This window comes from Mercenaria mercenaria, chromosome 9, assembly GCF_021730395.1.
Source record: "Mercenaria mercenaria strain notata chromosome 9, MADL_Memer_1, whole genome shotgun sequence".
Classification (NCBI taxonomy): Eukaryota; Metazoa; Mollusca; class Bivalvia; order Venerida; family Veneridae; genus Mercenaria; species Mercenaria mercenaria.
This window is the reverse complement of record NC_069369.1, coordinates 18,789,374-18,808,646: the sequence shown is the minus strand read 5'-3', so window position 1 is coordinate 18,808,646 and position 19,273 is coordinate 18,789,374. Positions and strand designations below refer to the sequence as shown.

Genomic DNA, 19,273 nt, shown 5'->3' with positions numbered 1-19,273 from the left:
AAGTATTGCACAAACATGAATGACAAGTTACTATGGAACTCTATCAGATTGAAGAAACAACAGGCAAGAGGAAATGTTTAGTATGGAGTGCTTTTCTCAGGTGCCCAATCTAAGGTGTATGATCATTTCCAAATAAGACAGATGAAAATGAAACTAAACACAATCATTTGATAAAACATGAAGAAGAGGGGATACTGCATTGTGGTACTTAATCGGATCGTTCAAATAACCATACAAGTAAAATATTCTCATTTTAGCTACCCCCAATGGTGAAATCAATGTAATTGATAATGAAAACTTATTAAATCAACTTGAAAATTTACATCACACTAAACCAATCTAATGGTACATGTTGCTGTTAGTTTAACAATGTGTTATTAGTCTGTTCACAAGTAGATGAATACACAAGACTTTAGTCATGTATAAAAAACAGCATCATTTTTCGGTCTAAAAAAGAAACTTGTCTAATCTGATTTTTTTTTCTGTTCAGAGCATGTTTGGAATAGAGAAGTTCAACTGATAGGAATATCATCTTTTATGATTTGTAAACATTCTCATTTGAATTGGTAAAGAACAGCTTCGAACAAACTAAAACAATACAAAAATTTCATTAGCCTTAAATCATTTACATTGCAAAGGAAAATATGTGTGTGATAACTTAATAAATCCTTGCAAATTCCATGAAATAATTTGTATATAAGAATTGCTAAAAGTGACTTGCTCACTCTATGATGATAATTACTATCTTGAAATAAAGTACTAATCCGTAATGTAAACTATAATTATGCTATACATGATTGTTGACATTTTTATAGATTCTATAGAATTTTATACCCAATAAGAACTGATGACTTAACATTTCTGAATGAGTTGTTTTTCCATTTAATTTCATAAACGCCCATCTATTTTAGGAATGATCATACTCAATAGGGTCAATATAAGGTTGGGAAGTGGTCCAGATTGTATGAACACTGGTTTATTCCAATATGTGTACTGGTAATTATTCAGGCTTTGCTGGATAGCTAGAAATTTATGGTATCTATTACATTATTTCTTAAAAACGTCAAGGCAGTTTTTGTAATTTTATTGCAAATACATGTAAATGTCCACATGTACAGAAAAAATGCAACATGTTTAAGTAAATGTCTCTTATGAGATTAACACAAAAACATTTAATTTCCCTTCGCACGATTGAGGGAATAAAACTTCTTAAATGTGGTTATTTGACTGTGAACATTTTGTACCTTCTGAAAGCCTTCAAATAACACTATCATCTCAGTAAGAAACTATTCTTTTTCTACATCTGAATTGTAAAAATAATCCTTCATTAATTTATTCATTTAACTTGATACCTACTATAAAAAAAATATACAGAAAGTGTCCCTTCTTTAATTTTAAACAGTCAGGGGAGGTAACCTTGGCACAGACAGAAACAGAGAAGTAGAGATTTGATATGAATGTCTATGGTTACCAGTGATTCAAACTGTAAGAAAGCTACTCCATTTTCATCTGTTGAAAAGCATTACTCAACAAACTTATCAATGTTACTTTTAAAAAGGAACTCTTGAACTGACTTAAAAAATCAGTTTTTGAAAGATCACATTTGTACACTAAACATAACATCATGTATATATAGCACTTAAAATGCACAGATTTTATATTCTAACACGATCCGATTCATTTTCCTATTAAACAAAGAAGGCTGGAAACAGTGAATTATTAAACAACAATTCACTGTTCTGACGTCACAATTATTACGTCATAGCATCAAGCGGCGTAGCGGCACGCTGGAAAAGAACCCGATTGAAAACGGGCAAATATTTAATGCATGCCGACAAGGATCATCCTTAGGATGTACTTTAAAGTCCTTAATAACGTGTTAGAATTGAAATAATATATCTCATTTAGTGATTTGCTCTTGAATAAATCACTGTTTGTCGTTCAGATGCATAGCATTATATCACTCGGGCTGCGCCCTCGCGATATAATTCCTTCTCATCTGAACTCCAAACAGTGAATTATTCAGCGACAAATCACCGATGAGATATATTATTTCTTAAACAAAAACACCATAATAAAGATAAATGTCTATAAATGCATGTCTGTCAAATCTTAGTAAAGTACCCTCCAGAAATACATTTTTAGGAAATGGAAAGTTTCAAAAATAAAATCTTAACAAATCAATGAATTAAGTGAAAGCAACAACTGTCCTCTCATGTGAACAAACGGGTCATGATGACCTGAATCGCTCACCTGAGTAATATCAGCCACATGTTTAAAATGGCAAACTGATGCTAAAATATTAGAAAGTAGGTCACATTCATGGTCACTGAAAGTCAGTTTTAAGATCGGTGTGCAAAACTGTAATGTCATCCAAATTTCAAACTTGTGAACCCCCAGCTGGGGCCTCTTTTCACCCCAGGGGCACAATTTGAGCAATCTTCATAGAGGACCATTAGATAATGTCACATGCCAAATATCAAGGCTCTACGCCTTGCGGTTTTGGACAAGAAGATTTTAAAAGTTTTTCCTTTTGGTTGCCATGGCAATCAGAGTTCTGCTTTGAACAATTTTGAAAGGGGGCCACCCAAGGATCATTCCTGTGAAGTTTAGTGTAATTCTACCCAGTGGTTTTCAAGAAGATTTTTTTAGTTTTAGAAAATGTTGACAGACAGACAATACACGACTGACGACCGATGATGAACAATGAGCGGTCACAAAAGCTCACTATGAGCCTTTGGCTCATGTGAGCTAAAAAAAGATACAAAATGTGGTAAAATAAACAATAAATTCCTTGACTTGACTAAACCCATCAAATAAAGACAAAAGACTTGAAAACACTGTCTGTCTTAAAACAGATTATGGATTTATGAATTCACTAAGAATGCCCAGTAATAAATTATCTCTGATTTATGAGCACTGAAAATAGCCAGTAAAAATATCTGAACTATATCTTTACAGACAGCAGCTGAGTAAAGCATCACCCACAAATCTATCTTAACACATCTGGTGGTAGAAACGTAACACCTTTAAAGTTTAGTACATGTCATCCGTGTATTCACTAATTGGGTTCATCCCTCTGTCAATCAATGCCTTCTTTTTCCTTTCTTCTTCCATCTGTTTCTGTATCTGTTCCTCTCTCTGCATTTCTAATATCTCATCTATTGGCACTTCATCTAATGGTAAATTGTTTTCATTCTCCAAATCCTATAAATTTCAAAATCATTGAACAGTTAGAGCACACATCAATTACATGTTTCAAGACACACCTCCACTTCAACAAATTTAATATAATGATGCTACAGACCAACTTTGATGAAGATCCATCCATCAGTTCATAAGAAGTCTTTAAAGGTATTTCTATTTTTAGCTCTAGCGGTCCCTAAAAGAGACCAACTGCCCTCATTTAAAATATTCATAAGAGGACCTTATAATAATGCTACAGACCAAGATTGATGAAGATCCATCCATTGGTTCAAGTCACTGAGAAGAAGTTGATTAAAGGTATCTTTATTTTTACTGCTAGAGGCTTCTACAAGAGGCAGACTGCCCCTATTTAAAAAAAAAATTAAGAACGGACCTTATAGTAATACTGATATTACAGACTAAGTTTGATGAAGACCCATCAAGTAGTTCATGAGAAGAAGTTATTTAAATTAAAGGTTTTCTATATTAAGCTCTTGTGGCCCCTACAAGGGGCCAAGCTGAATTATTTGGAAAGAGGTCTGTGTAAGAATGCTACTGACCAAGTTTGGTGTAACTCTGACCAGTAGTTTCAGAAAAGAGGATGTTTAAGCAAAAATGTTGACACATGATCATCCACCTGTACTAACAGCTCATCCTGTCAGAACATAGTTAAAGTGAGCTAAAAACTGAATGATTTCTGAACCTCTGACAAGGATGTGTTTCAGGATATAAAAGGATTCAAAATTTCAAATGAAAATGTAAACCGAACTGTTCTGTGATTAATTTGGAGATATATCTTGCAAAATTACGAAAAGTGACCGTCTGATATTGGATACATAATGTGAAACAACAAGAATATCTATTTACTACGTAACTAATGTTTGCCTAAATCAATATCTGCTGAGATAAAAGCGTCTTTGATGTTTATAATGCAGTGGAGCCTTACCTTTTTAAATGAGGGAATGCCTACTGGCATAACATAGACATTACTACATTATATATACAGAGGTAACTTTGTAGAATATAGAACATTAATTTCGTGGCCATGAACTTTTCAGAAACATGTATTTTAAGCCAAAATGCTGACAAATACTGTCAAACAGAAAAAGAAATAATCATTTAATGGAACTTTAATTATTTAACAAAGTTCATCATGTAATATGTTGGAACACAAACTAGGATTTCGTAATCCCCGTAAAGATCTTGCTTTTGGGTATAGCTATTTAAATGAGTGTGACAGAAATAGAGAAACACATATAAAGATATGGTAGAGAGAGAGAAAGGTGTTTGGAATTTGAGATGTGAAAAGGGGAGAAGAAAGATACTAAATTAACTTCTAGAACTATTTTGTGGATTTTGCTAATTCTGGAATAAAAACAAATATATCATTTTTAACAACCAAATAAACACCATCCAGCAGGTGTAATTTATATAAAGTGTAATTTTGACATAATGGGCTTGTATTGTACCCTCCAACTTGTCTCATTTGTCTAAAGAGTAATTCTGTCAGTGGGCAGTAAACTGAAATGGTGTGTCGTAGATATGCATATATAGTTAAGGTAGAGAGGTGCTTGGCATTTGAGATGTGAAAAGGGGAGATTTTGTGTATAGTGTAATTCTGACAGGGTGAATGTGTAGTGTTTCCTATGACAACAACATTAAATATATGTTTTACTAAAACAGTGTATATGTAGAAAAATGCAATGTAACAAGAGAGATGCATAAATACAAGCATGCAGAATCATTCTATATTAAAAGTCATCTTTACTACATGACTTCATATATAAATATATATACAAACTTTCAGTCCATAAACAGTCTGTTGACAGATTATTAATTCAGCTAAGGTTTGCTGGGCTAAATCTGATTTTTGATGTCATGTCATAAAGTACTTACTGTATGGCTTGTTAGTCAATAGTCAAAACCATTTCCCAAGGTCAAATATGTGTATACTACAACACTACATGGGTGCAAGACTTAGAGGTGAAACTTACCACTTCCCCTAGAAGTACGACATTTTCTCCTCTCACAATGAAGATTCCACGAGGTATATCCCCATACTTTTTCCCTACATGTATTCTTTCTATTGTTCTATGTAGCACTAAATTTGCTGAAATAAAGAATAAACATTTATTCGAAATAGACATTCATTCTTAGAGATTGTATACACAGTACTAAACAAGTCATAGAAAATCATGAACTATGGGAATGAAAAATATAAAATTTCTACCCAGATATCAAAATGACAATGTAGTTGTTTACTTTAACCAACACTATTGCCAAGCTTCTGTCTGTGGAACTGTTTGTTTATAAAGCACAGAAAATTACTTTTGGAGAACTTATCTCCATATGTGCACCTCGTTTTATAGGAATAGAATCGCCTTTTATACAGTCACAAGCCAGGCATGAATTGCAAAACAACCCGAGTTGTAAAAAACTTTTGTTAAACTCTTTATATAGAAACAAACTGGCATTCTTTGATCATCATAACTAGAGCTATGTAAAGACAATTTGTCCAGTACAGACACATTTCCAGTACAGACAACTAGTCCAGTACAGACACATTTCCAGTACAGACAACTTCTCCACTGATACAAACACATTTCCAGTACAGACAACTTGTCCAGTACAGACACTTTTCCAATACAGACAACTTGTCCAGTACAAACACATTTCCAGTACAGACAGCTTGTACAGTACAGACATATTTCCAGTACAGACAACTTGTCCAGTAGACGCATTTCCAGTAAGACAATTTGTCCATTAAAGACACATTTCCAGTACAGACAACTTGTCCAGTACAGACATATTTCCAGTACAGACAACTTGTCATGTACAGACACATTTCCAGTTAGACAACTTGTCCAGTACACACACATTTCCAGTACAGACAACTTGTCCAGTACAGACACATTTCCATTACAGACAACTTGTCCAGTACAGACACATTTCCAGTACAGACAACATATCCAGTACAGATTGTATGTCCAGTACAGACTCATTTCCAGTACAGATAACTTGTCCAGTACAGACTGTATGTCCAGTATAGACACCTTGTCCAGTACAAACAGTATGTCCAGTGCAAACAACTTGACCAGTACAGACACATCTCCAGTAAGACAACTTTTCCAGTACAGACAACCTGTCCAGTATAGACACCTTGTCCAGTTCAAACAGTATGTCCAGTACAGACAACATGTCCAGTACACAAAGTATGTCCACTACAGACAACATGTCCACATGGGTTCAGTAATGGTTTCATGATCAAGCTGGTTTTGTAGGGATTTACTTTCTACTATCAGACAAACAGATAGAAACTATTATGGAGTTTAACAATGAGCTAATGTTTAACTGATTTTCATTTGATTTTGTTATTATCTCCCTTTGACAGAGAACAAGAATTACTGTAATATTTTTCAAGCACAGTGAGTTTGGTGTTGTTATGATTTTTTTGTTCTCTTATAAACTCTGTACAGTAGACTTTGTTATAATCACAATGATGTTATTTTTGCCATTAAGACTTTTCTCCCAAATAAGTGACATTCATCAATCTAAAATAGTTACCAGTCTTAAACCATAAAATATAAAAAGCTAAGTAAAAAATCCTCCAAAATGCAAAAATTGGCTGCTTTCTACATGTTGGATTGATAAAAAAATACAAGTGACACAAAGATTCCAAACCTACCAGTTGACATGCAAAGACTTATAGTTATACTTACCAAACTGATCTATACTCCGTAAAATTCCTATCAAAGTTCTACCATCTCTCAACACAACCAACAATTTCTCTACAAAAGACAAAGATATACAAGAATTTTAATCTCATGCTCTGTTATCTGCAATATATTGCTTTCAATACAATTTCGAATCCATCCATCCATTCCATTCCATCCATCTATGGACACTTCCAAAGCTTCTCACAAGTGTAACAGACAGAGCTTTAAAACATTGCACATTGGATGGATTACATGTAGTATTGAGAATGAAAGCAATAATAATTATTAAGTAAAATATTAGATTATATGTGTCTAGCACCTGTGACTCTGGCATGAAAGTCTTAACAATATGAGTATGCCCACTCACTTTAGATGGTGTATACCAAGTTTCATTTCAGTAGGACAGAAACTGTAGGTGGAGTTTGGTACACAATGTTCTTATGAGGCTGTAATATTTCAACGTCCAACAAGAGATGTTTGAAGAACATGTATGTTCCCCATGATGGGTTGTCCCATTTTCAGTCCTGTGATCACTTGACTTACTAACTCCCAAACCACTAGGGATCATCAACTTCATTGTCTAATCATCCTATCAAGTTTGAAGGTTCTGAGTCAATTGTTTTCTTAAGTTATTAAGTGGAAATGGTTTTCAAGGTTCTGGTTTCTGTGGCCTTGACCTAATGACCCCAAAAACATTAGGGGTCATCTACTTTATAAGCCCACTCATGCTATCAAGTTTGAAGGTCCTGGGTAGAGTTGTTCTCAAGTTCTTGGGCAGAAACCGCTTCCAAGGTTCAGGCCCCTGTGACCTTGATCTTTGGCTTTACTGATCTCAAAAACAATAGGATCATCTACTTTATAAGCCAAATTATGCTATCAAGTTTGAAGGTTCTCAAGTCATTAAGCAGAAACCGTTTTCAAGGTTCAGGCCCCTGTGGCCTTGACTTTTCACCTACTGACCAGAGCTTAAACCTGCTATCAAGTGTGAAGGTCCTGTGTCACGTGGTTCTCAAGTTATTGGGCAGAAACTGTTTTCAAGATTCAGGCCCCTGTGACATTGACCTTTAACTTACTGACACCAAAAACTAAACGGGTCATTTACTTTATGAACCCAATCCTGCTATCAAGCTTGAAGGTTCTGGATCATGTGGTTCTCAAGTTATTAAACAGAAACTGTTTTCAAGGTTTGGGCCCCTGTGACCTTGACCTTTGACCTACTGACCTCAAAAAGTGTGGGAGTCATCTCCTTTATAAGCCCAATCATGTTACCAAGTCTTAAGGTCCTTGATCAAGTGGTTCACAAATTATTGGGCAGAAACCAGTTACAATGTTTGAGCCCCTGTGACCTTGACCTTTGACCTACTGACCCCAAACACAATAGATATCGTCTACTACATAAGCCTAATCATACTACTGAGTTGGAAGATCCTGAGTCAAGTAATTCTCCAGTTATTGGGCGGAAACCATTCACTCTACTAACCGATGGATTCTAACCTTAGATATGTCTTTAGAAAGTTAAAATTATTTTAGAGGTAGTATGCAGGGATGTGGAATTCCTATGTCTGACTTGTCCTACTTGGGAATTTTTGCTGGCGTACAAGTGCATTTTTTCATTCCGTTTGTCCGTGGACAAGCATACATTTTCAGGTATAAATTAAGCAAAAAGCAAGAATAATTAAGTAACTCTGTTGCTGTGAAAAAATAATCTTTTCTACGAAATCCATGTTTTACCCACCGAGAGCCTCTCGATTGCTGCAGTTTTGAACAAGAGCACCGCCTTGCGGGTGCTGACGCTCATCTGATTTTTTTTGTGTAATAGAAATATTGTCCTACCCATGATTTTCTAAGTCTAAAAAGGGCCATCATTCTTGCAAAAAGCAGGATAGAGTTATGTTTCTTGATGTTCAGTGTCCACTTATGATGGTGAAAAACTGTTGCAAGTTTTAAAGCAATAGCTTTGATAGTTTATGAGAAAAGTTGACTTAAACATAATACTCAACCAAGAAAATGATTTTCTAAGTCCAAAAGGGGCAATAATTATTGCAAAAAGCAGGATGGAGTTATGTTGCTTGCTGTACAGGGTCAGCTTATGATGGTCAACAAGTGTTGCAAGTTTCAAAGCAATAGCTTTGATAGTTTAAGAGAAAAAGTTGACCTAAACATAAAACTTAACCAAGAAATCTGATATTTTCTAAGTCCAAAAGGGGCCATAAATCTTGCAAAAAGCAGGATGGAGTTATGTTTCTTGCTGTACAGGGTCAACTTATGATGGTGAACAAGTGTTGCAAGTTTTAAAGCAATAGCTTTGATAGTTTAGGATAAAAGCTGACCTAAACATAAAACTTAACCAAGAAAACTGATTTTCTAAGTCCAAAAGGGGCAATAAATCTTGCAAAAAGCAAGATGGAGTTATGTTTCTTGATGTACAGGGTCTGCTTATGATGGTGAACAAGTATTTTAAGTTTCAAAGCAATAGCTTTGATAGTTTAGGAGAAAAGTTGACCTAAACATAAAACTTAACCAGGCAACGCCGACGCAGACGCAGACGCAGACGCCGACAACCGCTCAAGTGATGACAATAACTCATCATTTTTTTTCAAAAAATCAGATGAGCTAAAAACCATACACTTGCGTCTAAATTTAGCATCTTTTTCCGTGTTCTGATTGACTCTTGGTCTCAGTCTCGCGTGATTTTGCACATGTATGGTAAAGTTTCTACGAATAGAAACCGGAAACATAAACAGTTCTCGCTGCTGACACAACCTTTGGACAAATTTGTTCGCTGACAAAAACGGGAATAAACAGTCGGGTGAAAACAAAAATCAAAAGCACAGAGAGATCGCGGGTACGATTCTAAATGAGTCAGATCATTTCAAGAGTCTTGATCATCTAAATTCAGCTTGCTTCTCACGGGCAATGTTTTGGCATGCCATTTCTGTTATACTGAATCTGTTGAAGGTTCCCCAGCCTCGCAGATGTGACTTCAGCCTTGTATACAGGCAAAAGTGTTGATAGCGTTTTTTCACAGTTACAGTAATATACTGTGTTATGTTTGCTTTTGTTTCTACCTGTAGATCATAAAAACACTTGCCCAAAATACAGAATAATTGGCAGTTTAATGCAGGCTTTGTTGAAAGTCCAGATGAGTGAATTTTGACAGCGGGCAACTGGTTTTTTATGTCTCACTTGTCCATGGACAAGTGAAAAATATTGGGATTTCCACACCCCTGGTATGTATTTATATCTGTAGTTTTAAACATTATTTAATTTCATGCAACTTAATTCCAATTATCAAATAATTTACAAAGAATTTATAAAAAGAATGGAAATTTTCAAGACAATTTTATCTGAAAATGTCGCATACGAATAGCTGCCAAATGCATTAAAAACAAAACAAAAAAAATTAAGAACAGTTTTTATCAAATAATTTTACCTTACATTTTTACATTAACACATTAATCATGGCAAATTGAAATGACACAAAAATGACAGTTTTTCATGAGTTCAAAAAACTAATTTGCTCAATGTTTAAAGTAATTAAAGAGCCCAAAATTCACCCAAACCCAGCTTTATCAATGGTTAATTGGGGCAAAGAAGTATAAAATACATAGAATGGCAAAAGGAGATAATCTCGCGTAAGCTCATGTCAGCGCGTTATCTTACTGAAGCGTTTGCTGACTTAATCACTCGTGATCAAATCAACAGATGCTTATTAAAGTATTACACTGGCGATACGGCAGGCACGTAATAAACTGACTGGGTCCAATTTTCAAATGACAACTGTTGATTTCTCAGACTTCCAATCATAAATTCATTCATTTCTCGTGTAATAAAATACTAATAACATTAAAAAGACACCATTATCATTATAAACAAATGATCTGATAGAAAGTTTTTCACAACACAAATTTTTATCCTTCTGCTGTTTGTTTCATACCCTGGTAAAACGAGATCTCATTCAGTTCCCACAAGATGTTGGTGATATTTGCTTTATATGCCTTTCATGCCGATCTATTTATTTTTATAGCTATTTGAACAAGAACTACTTATTTCAACAGAGTCCCACTACAGATAATTTCACTATATATTTCATATACAGGGTGCCGACCAGTCACCGGATACTATCAGACATCCCAACTCTCCCGATCCGATCGGGTTTCTCCCGATTCTGGTTGTAAAACCCGATCACCCCGATCAGAAGTCTCAATCTCCCGATTAAAAAAACAAACAAACAAAACAACATAAACAACAATAAAAAGCAAAAATTATGAAATAATCCACTTCTTTGCGCCTATCTGATACTGTACGTATCACTGCTGAGTCTGTAAACAACACCTTTCGGATATTTTCGCACCTTTTTCTACCCGTGCTGATTAGTTTATTACACGATTCAACAAAGCCAGGTGTTGATTAATGTGTCACAATTGAAATTAAAATCCAGACATTAGATATCTAATTAAATTCAATCAAATTTAGATTAGAAATTATACTGGCTTTACCTTTTTCTGTAACTTTTTGAAATCGAAAGTAGATGGTCGCCGAGTCAACCTGCTAGGTTTTAAAAAACATTTCTCTTTTAAAAATCATTTTGATAAGAGGAAATGTCATGGAAAATTTTAATATCACTTACTATCAAATGCTGTTAAACTGTCTTTGCATCATAACAATTTGTCAAACACATCCTTTTAACTGGAGATTTAGGCAAATCTACGAAAGTGTAACAATACCCGGACATTCAATTTTGGATAACAGGATTTTGATCAATAAAAGTATCTGAGCGAGGGGTTTTAAATACTGGTTGACAGGGATGAGAATCAAACAGTAAATTTTCTATTGCTTGAACTTTTATTCTTTTAGCTATATACATTTTGTTCTAACAGCTGCACTGTTTGTCATGTAAAATTCTCCTGGGGAGTCTTCTTTCCAACAAAAGAAATAAAAGTGCAGGTTTAATTCTCAGTGGTGTTTTGAATTTAGACATAGTGCTTTAAGTGCTATAACTATTTAACTTTGCACAGAAGGCTTCATGTATTATTGTTCCAAAACATTAAAAATGCATGAATAATAAGATATAGACAAGTGAGTTTTTTAAGACTAGTGATTTTATAAGGGCAATTAAGTTGATATTATCATTAGATTTGTTAAAAGCTTCGTTATCATGAACATAATTACCGGCCGCGGTAGAAGATCTCCCACTTGAACACCTCAATCTCCCACTTTGGAAAGCAAAAACTCCCACTTGGCATTCAGAAAAAGTTGGGATGTCTGGGATAGGAATATTTACCGGACAAACGCAATTACGGCTTTAATTCTATTATATCAGAGTTATCAGCTAATCGGAAACATCTGGCATTTTGTTTTGACTGTCATATTTCAGCATTGACCTGACAAATATGTATTAATGAGGAATATCGTACCTAAGATTACATATGTTTACGAAACTGCTGTTCTCTGCCCTTGGGGTATTCGAATGGCAGTGCGCATGGGCAATATTCATCATTTTTAGAGGCACCAAGAGGGTCTCAAACAATTATAGCACAAATCATTATCCCTTAAACTGCAGACGACAATTTCCTTTTTTATTCACTCCTCAAAGGCGAAAGAAAAGTGATATTGGTAAATCATTTACTTGGCCATTTGTTAAATACTGAAATAGGGGTGACTAGTGGCCAGAAAAGCAATCAATATATATATATATATATTTACCCCCACTTTGAGAGCCTCATTTGTATTAAAACATATTTATAGATCCTGCATCGCTATTCATAGCCAATTTGAGTCTATCCGAATTATATTAATTTCATGTAGGTTCAACTTACTGTCAATTTCTTCAATTAAACTCGCGGTTCCTGGTAAATAATTCATCTTAGTAAATCGAAGACATTTATTTAATCAACAAAATACGAATTAGATAAATCTAGTGCAAATAAAATGATAAATAAAAAGTTTTATTTCGGTAATTAAATCTAAGCATTTGAGTGATATAGATGGTGTTTTATTGGAACCCAACGAGAAAAAAAAGAATGTACAAAAGTATATAGTCTGTTTCACTGATCTGTCTTATCGAATACAGAGTCGTTTAATATGTAGTTTTTTTGGATTTAACGTCGCACCGACACATGATAGGTCATATGGTGACTTTCCAGCTTTAATGGTGGAGGAAGACCCCAGGTGCCCCTCCGTGCATTATTTCATCACGAGCGGGCACCTGGGTAGAACCACCAACCTTCCGTAAGCCAGCTGGATGGCTTCCTCACATGAAGAATTCAACGCCCCGAGTGAGGCTCGAACCCACATCGATGAGGGGCAAGTGATTTGAAGTCAGCGACCTTAACCACTCGGCCACGGAGGCCCCTGTTAATATGTAGTATCTAACGCGTGGAAGAGTCTACAAAAGTATAGAGAAAAGAAGTTGATTGTAAAGATAACGCATGTTTTTTCGTGTTATAACATCTGCAATCCCGAGGGATTCTGAAGTTGTTATAACACGAAAGAACATGCGCTAACGCTATTCTAGTATAAAAGACATCATAACAAGAAACATAAGCTCGAGAAGAGCTTTTATAACCGACTGCTATAACATATATTAAATGAACAATTAAAAGAGCTGCAAAACACACACAAATATCTATCTCTGCTTCTGTACGGTGTAGGGCCTTTTACAGCGTAGAACACCGGGGGGAGTGCGCTAGTAATACTGAGGGAGGGCAGACTTAAAGCCCTCAACTGTCTGTGCGCCGACTATCTCACTTGACAGATGGTTCCAATCCACAGTGGTGTTGATGAAGAAAGAGTTTTTATACTGTTCAGTTTTTGCAGTTTTTATTATAAGACCACGGTGGTTATCCACTATATATCTGTCCACTATGTTTTTTTTTGTATTGAAATTTGGACCACTACTAGTTTTAATTTGTCTCTTGCTTAAATTCTAGCTGGTTTGACGAACTCGTCGGGTGGTATAGCTGGTACCATTCCCTCGACCACTTTATATAGGAAGACGAGTCGGTTGGATCTGTGACGATCTCGTAAGGGTGGAAGATCTAGTTCTTGTAGCATCCTTGTCATGCACCCTTCGTTGTTGGTTTTGTAGTCATTTGTTATAAAACGTGCTGCTTGAAGTTGCACCCTTTCAAGTTTGGTAATATCTTTTTGTAAGTATGGGTCCCATATAATGGCTCCGTATTCCATCAATGACCTAACCAGTGAGATGTGTGCTGTTTTCTTAGTCTTTAGTACAATTTCTAAGATTTCTACGTAGAACCGCCATGGTAGAATTGGCTTTCTTAGCAACTTTAGTAATATGTGTTGACCATGTAAGATCCTCGCTGAGTGTAAGGCCTAAATAAGGATTTTCAGAAACTTGTTTCAAGATGACATTACATAATGTGTAAAAATGTGGTGATTTATTATTAACACTTAATAAATAACACTTTTTGGCATTTAAACGCATGCCCCATTTAGCAGCCCAATGTTCAAGTTCAAATAGGTCATTTTGTAATGTTTCATAGTCCTTTTGGGAGCGGATTTTTCTGCATAGTAAACAGTTATCTGCAAAAAGTCTAACTTGGGATTGCACTGATTGCGGTAAGTCATTTTTGTGACACAAGAATAAAAGAGGGCTCAACACTGTGCCCTGGGACACACCAGAGTCTACTGTAGCTTTCTGGGAGCATTTACCGTCGACAACTACCTACATGTGTCTGGTGGTTAGAAAGTTCTTTATCCATGTATGTATATGGCCTTCAATGCCAAAAACTTTGTAATTTGTGTAATAACTCATCATGAGGGACAGTGTTGAAGGCTTTAAAAAATTCCAATATTATAACATCTGTTTGATGACCTTCATCATAGTTTTTCAATAAGTCTTCCATGGTTACAAGAAGTTGGGTTTCACACGAATAACCTGACCTAAATCCATGGTTTAAATTAGTCAAGATATTATTCCGTTCAAGATGATTAAGAAGATGTTTACATATAATATGTTCCAATAATTTACATGAAACCGAAGTTAAAGACACCGGTCGGTAGTTCTCGGCAAGGTGGACATCCCCTTTCTTAAAGACGGGCGATATGTTAGCATTCACCCAGTCGTCCGGCAAGTTCCCTGTGCTTATTGAGGCTTGAAATATAGACGTCATACCAGGAGCGAGTTGTTTAGCACAATTTTTCAAAAGTACATTTGATATATTATCCGGTCCTACGGCTTTCGAGGTTTTAATTTTTAACAAAAGTTTTTCCACACCTGGGATTGTGGTTTGTAGTTTTGGAAGAGGTATCTTATTCTCTCTTTCAAGGGTAGGTAGACGTTTTCCTTTCTGTTTAGTGAACACTGAGCTAAATTGTTCTATAAGTATTTCAGCCTTATCTTTACTATCACTTAAAAGGGAACCATTACGTTTAAGCGGTGCTGTTCCTACAAAGTCTTGAAGTTTAGATTTAACATATCACCAGAAGGGCTTACAATTGTTTTCTTCAAAGCCTTTTTGTATAGTTTCGTTGATATAGTTCACTTCTGCTTTTTTAAATTCACGCTTACAAAGCTTCTGATAATATCTAAATTGAGTCCACTGTTTTGTTCTTTTGGCATGTGAATAGAGACGAGCTTTCCTCTTTGTCATACGTTTAAGATGCTTATTGAACCATGGGACGGTGTTTCTGTTTTTTAAATATCTTGGATGGAATATGTTTATCCATTATAATCTGTATACAATGTATTACATTTCAGAGTATCCCACTTCTCCTGGACGGAGTGTAACTTCATATTGACTATTTTATCAGAGAGATTTTCACACGCTTGATAAATTTCAGTCCAACTGGCCTTAGAAAACAAGTAAATCCTCCTAGGTTTTTGAACATTATAGACTGGTGATATATCTGAATCCGTCACTACCATCGCGTGGTCGCTTATTCCCGGTATACTGGTTGAAGTCTTAGTGAGAGAAGAATTGTTTGTAAATACCAAGTCCAGTATACTTTCCTGGCGAGTAGGTTGATTATGTACCTGAGTAAGACCATGTTTGATGGATATATCAATAAGAGCTTGTTGTACTGCCTTATCAGGCGCGTTAGGTTTAACTTATAAATTTTCCCGATCAATATCCGGGCAATTAAACTCACCACCAAGTATAATACCGTAGATACCCATGTATAATGCGCAGTTTTTTGACCCCCGGGACCACCCCCGAATCGTGGGTGCGCATAATACACAGGTATAGACAATTTTCCAACTTCAAAACAAGTTTGTTACCGATGTTCGCCATTTTGGTAAAGGGAAACTACTCCCCGCGCTTACTGTCTCCGCTAAAATCTAAGATTGCCGTTACGTTCCGTAAAAGATCGAATTGTTTATTTTTCTTTCAAACAAAATTAATTTCATATAAATTTAAAAGTATTTTGACGAAAGAAATGTTTATAAATCACAAAAATTATGTTACTAATTAAAGAGATCAAACTGTGAACAACATAATTGACACGAGGTGACACGTTGATTGCCGGTAATTACTGGCTTTATGATCGTGACAAAAACACTATCACACCTTTTGTTATCAGTTTAAATTGAGAAGCTCATGTCATTTTGAAAGATACCATTCCGAAATATTGAATTAGCTGCTATTTATTTATTCAAAATAGTGAATTAAAAAAGGTAAAACAACAAATATAACAATAATTTACTGGTTTTATTTTCGAGAAAACAAAAATCGATAGTACCGTGAGACCGATGCTGCTCTCCGCCGTGGAGATAAAATTTATTACCGGTGTCGATGTAAACTCTACTTTCGTTTTCCATCCACCTCAAAATTGACCAAAATTTTTTTTTTTTTTTTTTTTTTTTTTCCCAGGATTTTGGACTAAGATCGGGGGTGCGCATTATACACGGGTGCGCATTATACACGGGTATCTACGGTATGTTTATTTTTCCCAGAGTTAGTCAGTTTTTCAAGCGAATTATCAAGTTGGGTTAGGTCGTGTAAATTCCTATGTGGCAGGTAAAATGACGATAAATACAGATCTTTCTTTCCCTTTATTTTAACTTTTGCCCACTCGATTTCACATTCCGTGATTAAATGTACTTGTTCATCCGATACGAGATCCTTTCTTACCCCGATAAATACTCCGCCACCTCGTGACATACGGTCATTTCTATAAAAATTATAGTTTTCAGGAAAAATTTCACATGATTTAATAGCACTGCTAGATGGTTCTTTCCCCGGTTTAAAGCCTTTGAGCCAAGATTCGGTGCCACATATTATATCTGGTTTAATATATTCTATATAAAGCATATACAGCACACAAATGCAAAGCAAAGCATAGTATTATACAAGCAAAGCAAAAGTAAAAACTGAGTGGATTATGCTAATCATAACCAGATGTCTAACTTGAAATTTATCAAGAACTTAAGGTTAAGAAACTGAAAGAGAATAACGGACACTTGTAAATAAGTAGACTAAGAACTAAGTGTTAAGAACGCGTATCCCTTCAAACCAGGTTTGAGGAGAACAGATTAGCATGATCATCTCAGATTTGGAATAAAACAAGCATATATAATTATAATACGGAGGCAAGCACGCACACTCGCTCGCTCGCTCGCACGCACGCGCGCGCACACACATATATATAATAAGAAACGCTTAAATGCAGTAGCCGGAGCTTTCGACCTTTCGGCCCTTTTCATCGGCGTTTATTTAACAATGTATACAAGCAAACGGAAGTGATGTTACGTCTGGGACGTGCGTTTTGGACAACGTCCCATGTCTGTAACTCAGTGGAGCATTTTGATGTTAATGCCATAGGGTCTGTACGTCCTTAGTTTGTTTTTCCATAAGTTCTCGATGGTTTTGTGGTACAGGTCCGTGCCGTGTAGCTTTTCCAGTCACATCACCGCAAAGTCGTCCTTATTGTGGCCGTCAGTGTTGAAATGGACGGCCACTGGAGCATCATATTTCGTTCTAATCCTGGATAGGTTCAATAAGTGTCCCTGGTGCAAAGTACCACCGGTTTCCCCTACATATATATATGACTGGCAACGTTTGCAGTACACCGCGTACACCACGTTTGAACTCTTAAAGTTAATCTCGTTGCGCACGTTATATGTTGTTCCGTTGGCGTCCATGAATAAATCAGCTTTCATGATGTATGGGCACACAGCACACCGTTTTGCACCACACGGGCCACATGAAATATTTTCCTTAAAGAACTGGCTATTATGTTTTTTGTGTGTAAGTATGTCTTGCAGATTGCAGTCGCCCTTAAAGGCTATTACGAGTGCCTCTCGAAATACCTGTTTCATCCTATCAGAGGTGTGGAGCATGGGTAAATGTTTCCATAAAATCCGACCTATATTTGGTAGTTCTCGGGAAAATGTGAGCACAGTCGGAATCCGCTTGTTCACTTTGTTTGCTTTATTATAGAGCAGCAAGTCTTCACGTTCTTTCACGTCTACCTTTCTTAGTTCAGTTTCCACAAACTGTTCATTATATCCTCTGCTTTGTAACCGTGTTTTGATTTCGGCTCTGTTTAGTTTATATTTTGATTCATCAGAGCAAATTCTTTTCACGCGGATATCGTGGCCATACGGGATAGCTTTCTTAGTTGTTTCCGGGTGGGATGATTCCTGGTGGAGGTACAAGTGTTTGTCACTTTCTTTAGTGTGTAAGTCTTTCTTTATTGAGTTTCTGTGAATGGATGTCGTGACGTCAAGGAACTCTTATTTCTCTGTAGAGTATCGGAGTGTCATTTGAATCCTTGGATGAATTTGGTTCCCAAGCTCATGGAATTCCTTTAATGAGTCGATACCATACGTCCACATACCCCAGACGTCATCAACAAACTAGAAATACTACAATGGCTTTTGTCCGATCTTTGCATTAACTCTGATTCCCATGCACCCAGGTACGTCGATGCATAGTTCATTCCCAGATGCGAGCCAATCGCCGTCCCCCCTGTTTGTACATAATGTTTGCCAGCAAAGGAGAGTGTACTCTTTTTCAACACGGTATCCATCATTCTGTTCGAATGTCGGGGTGTATTCTTCCGTCTAGGGCGTTTATAGCTGCATTACAAGTCTCCTGACGCGATACACTCGGGTAAAGGGCCTTTACATCAAAGCAGAAAAGTAGCGTTCCTTCCGGAAGTGGTTGTTTAATAGTTCGCACTTTGTAAAAAAATCTGTACGTGGTGTCTTTTATGACGGAAGTGATGTCACATGGCTACGGAGTGTTCTTCCTCCACTATTTCCGCCACCTTTTCAGTTGGATGACCCCTTCCATTCACAATAGTCCTCAACGGCAACTAAGTTTTGTTTAGTTTGGGATTTCCTTGAAGTCTACCGGAAGTGGCACTGGATGACGTAATATACCATTTCAAGTCCTTTG

At 36.1% G+C, this 19,273-nt stretch overlaps 1 protein-coding gene across 1 annotated transcript; it reads right to left on the bottom strand.

Annotated features, from left to right (window-relative positions):
- Window positions 1–1,069: 1,069 nt before the first annotated feature.
- Window positions 1,070–12,906, bottom strand: LOC123546615 (U6 snRNA-associated Sm-like protein LSm1). The gene is made up of 4 exons (XM_045333047.2): window positions 12,722–12,906; window positions 6,906–6,974; window positions 5,181–5,296; window positions 1,070–3,207 (listed from the first exon to the last, which is right to left on the bottom strand). The coding sequence occupies exons 1-4, from the start codon at window positions 12,765–12,767 to the stop codon at window positions 3,037–3,039; spliced, it is 402 nt and encodes a 133-aa protein (XP_045188982.1). The 5' UTR covers window positions 12,768–12,906; the 3' UTR covers window positions 1,070–3,036.
- Between the last annotated feature and the right edge of the window lie 6,367 nt (window positions 12,907–19,273).

Bases quoted from the DNA above. Each gene is read 5' to 3' on its own strand.
- LOC123546615 (XM_045333047.2), bottom strand. From the start codon at position 12,767: ATGAATTATTTACCAGGAACCGCGAGTTTAATTGAAGAAATTGACA. The intron at 6,975-12,721 runs GTAAGTTGAACC...TGTCTTTTGTAG, and splicing joins TTTAATTGAAGAAATTGACA to AGAAATTGTTGGTTGTGTTG. The intron at 3,208-5,180 runs GTAAGTTTCACC...TGAAATTTATAG, and splicing joins TCGTACTTCTAGGGGAAGTG to GATTTGGAGAATGAAAACAA.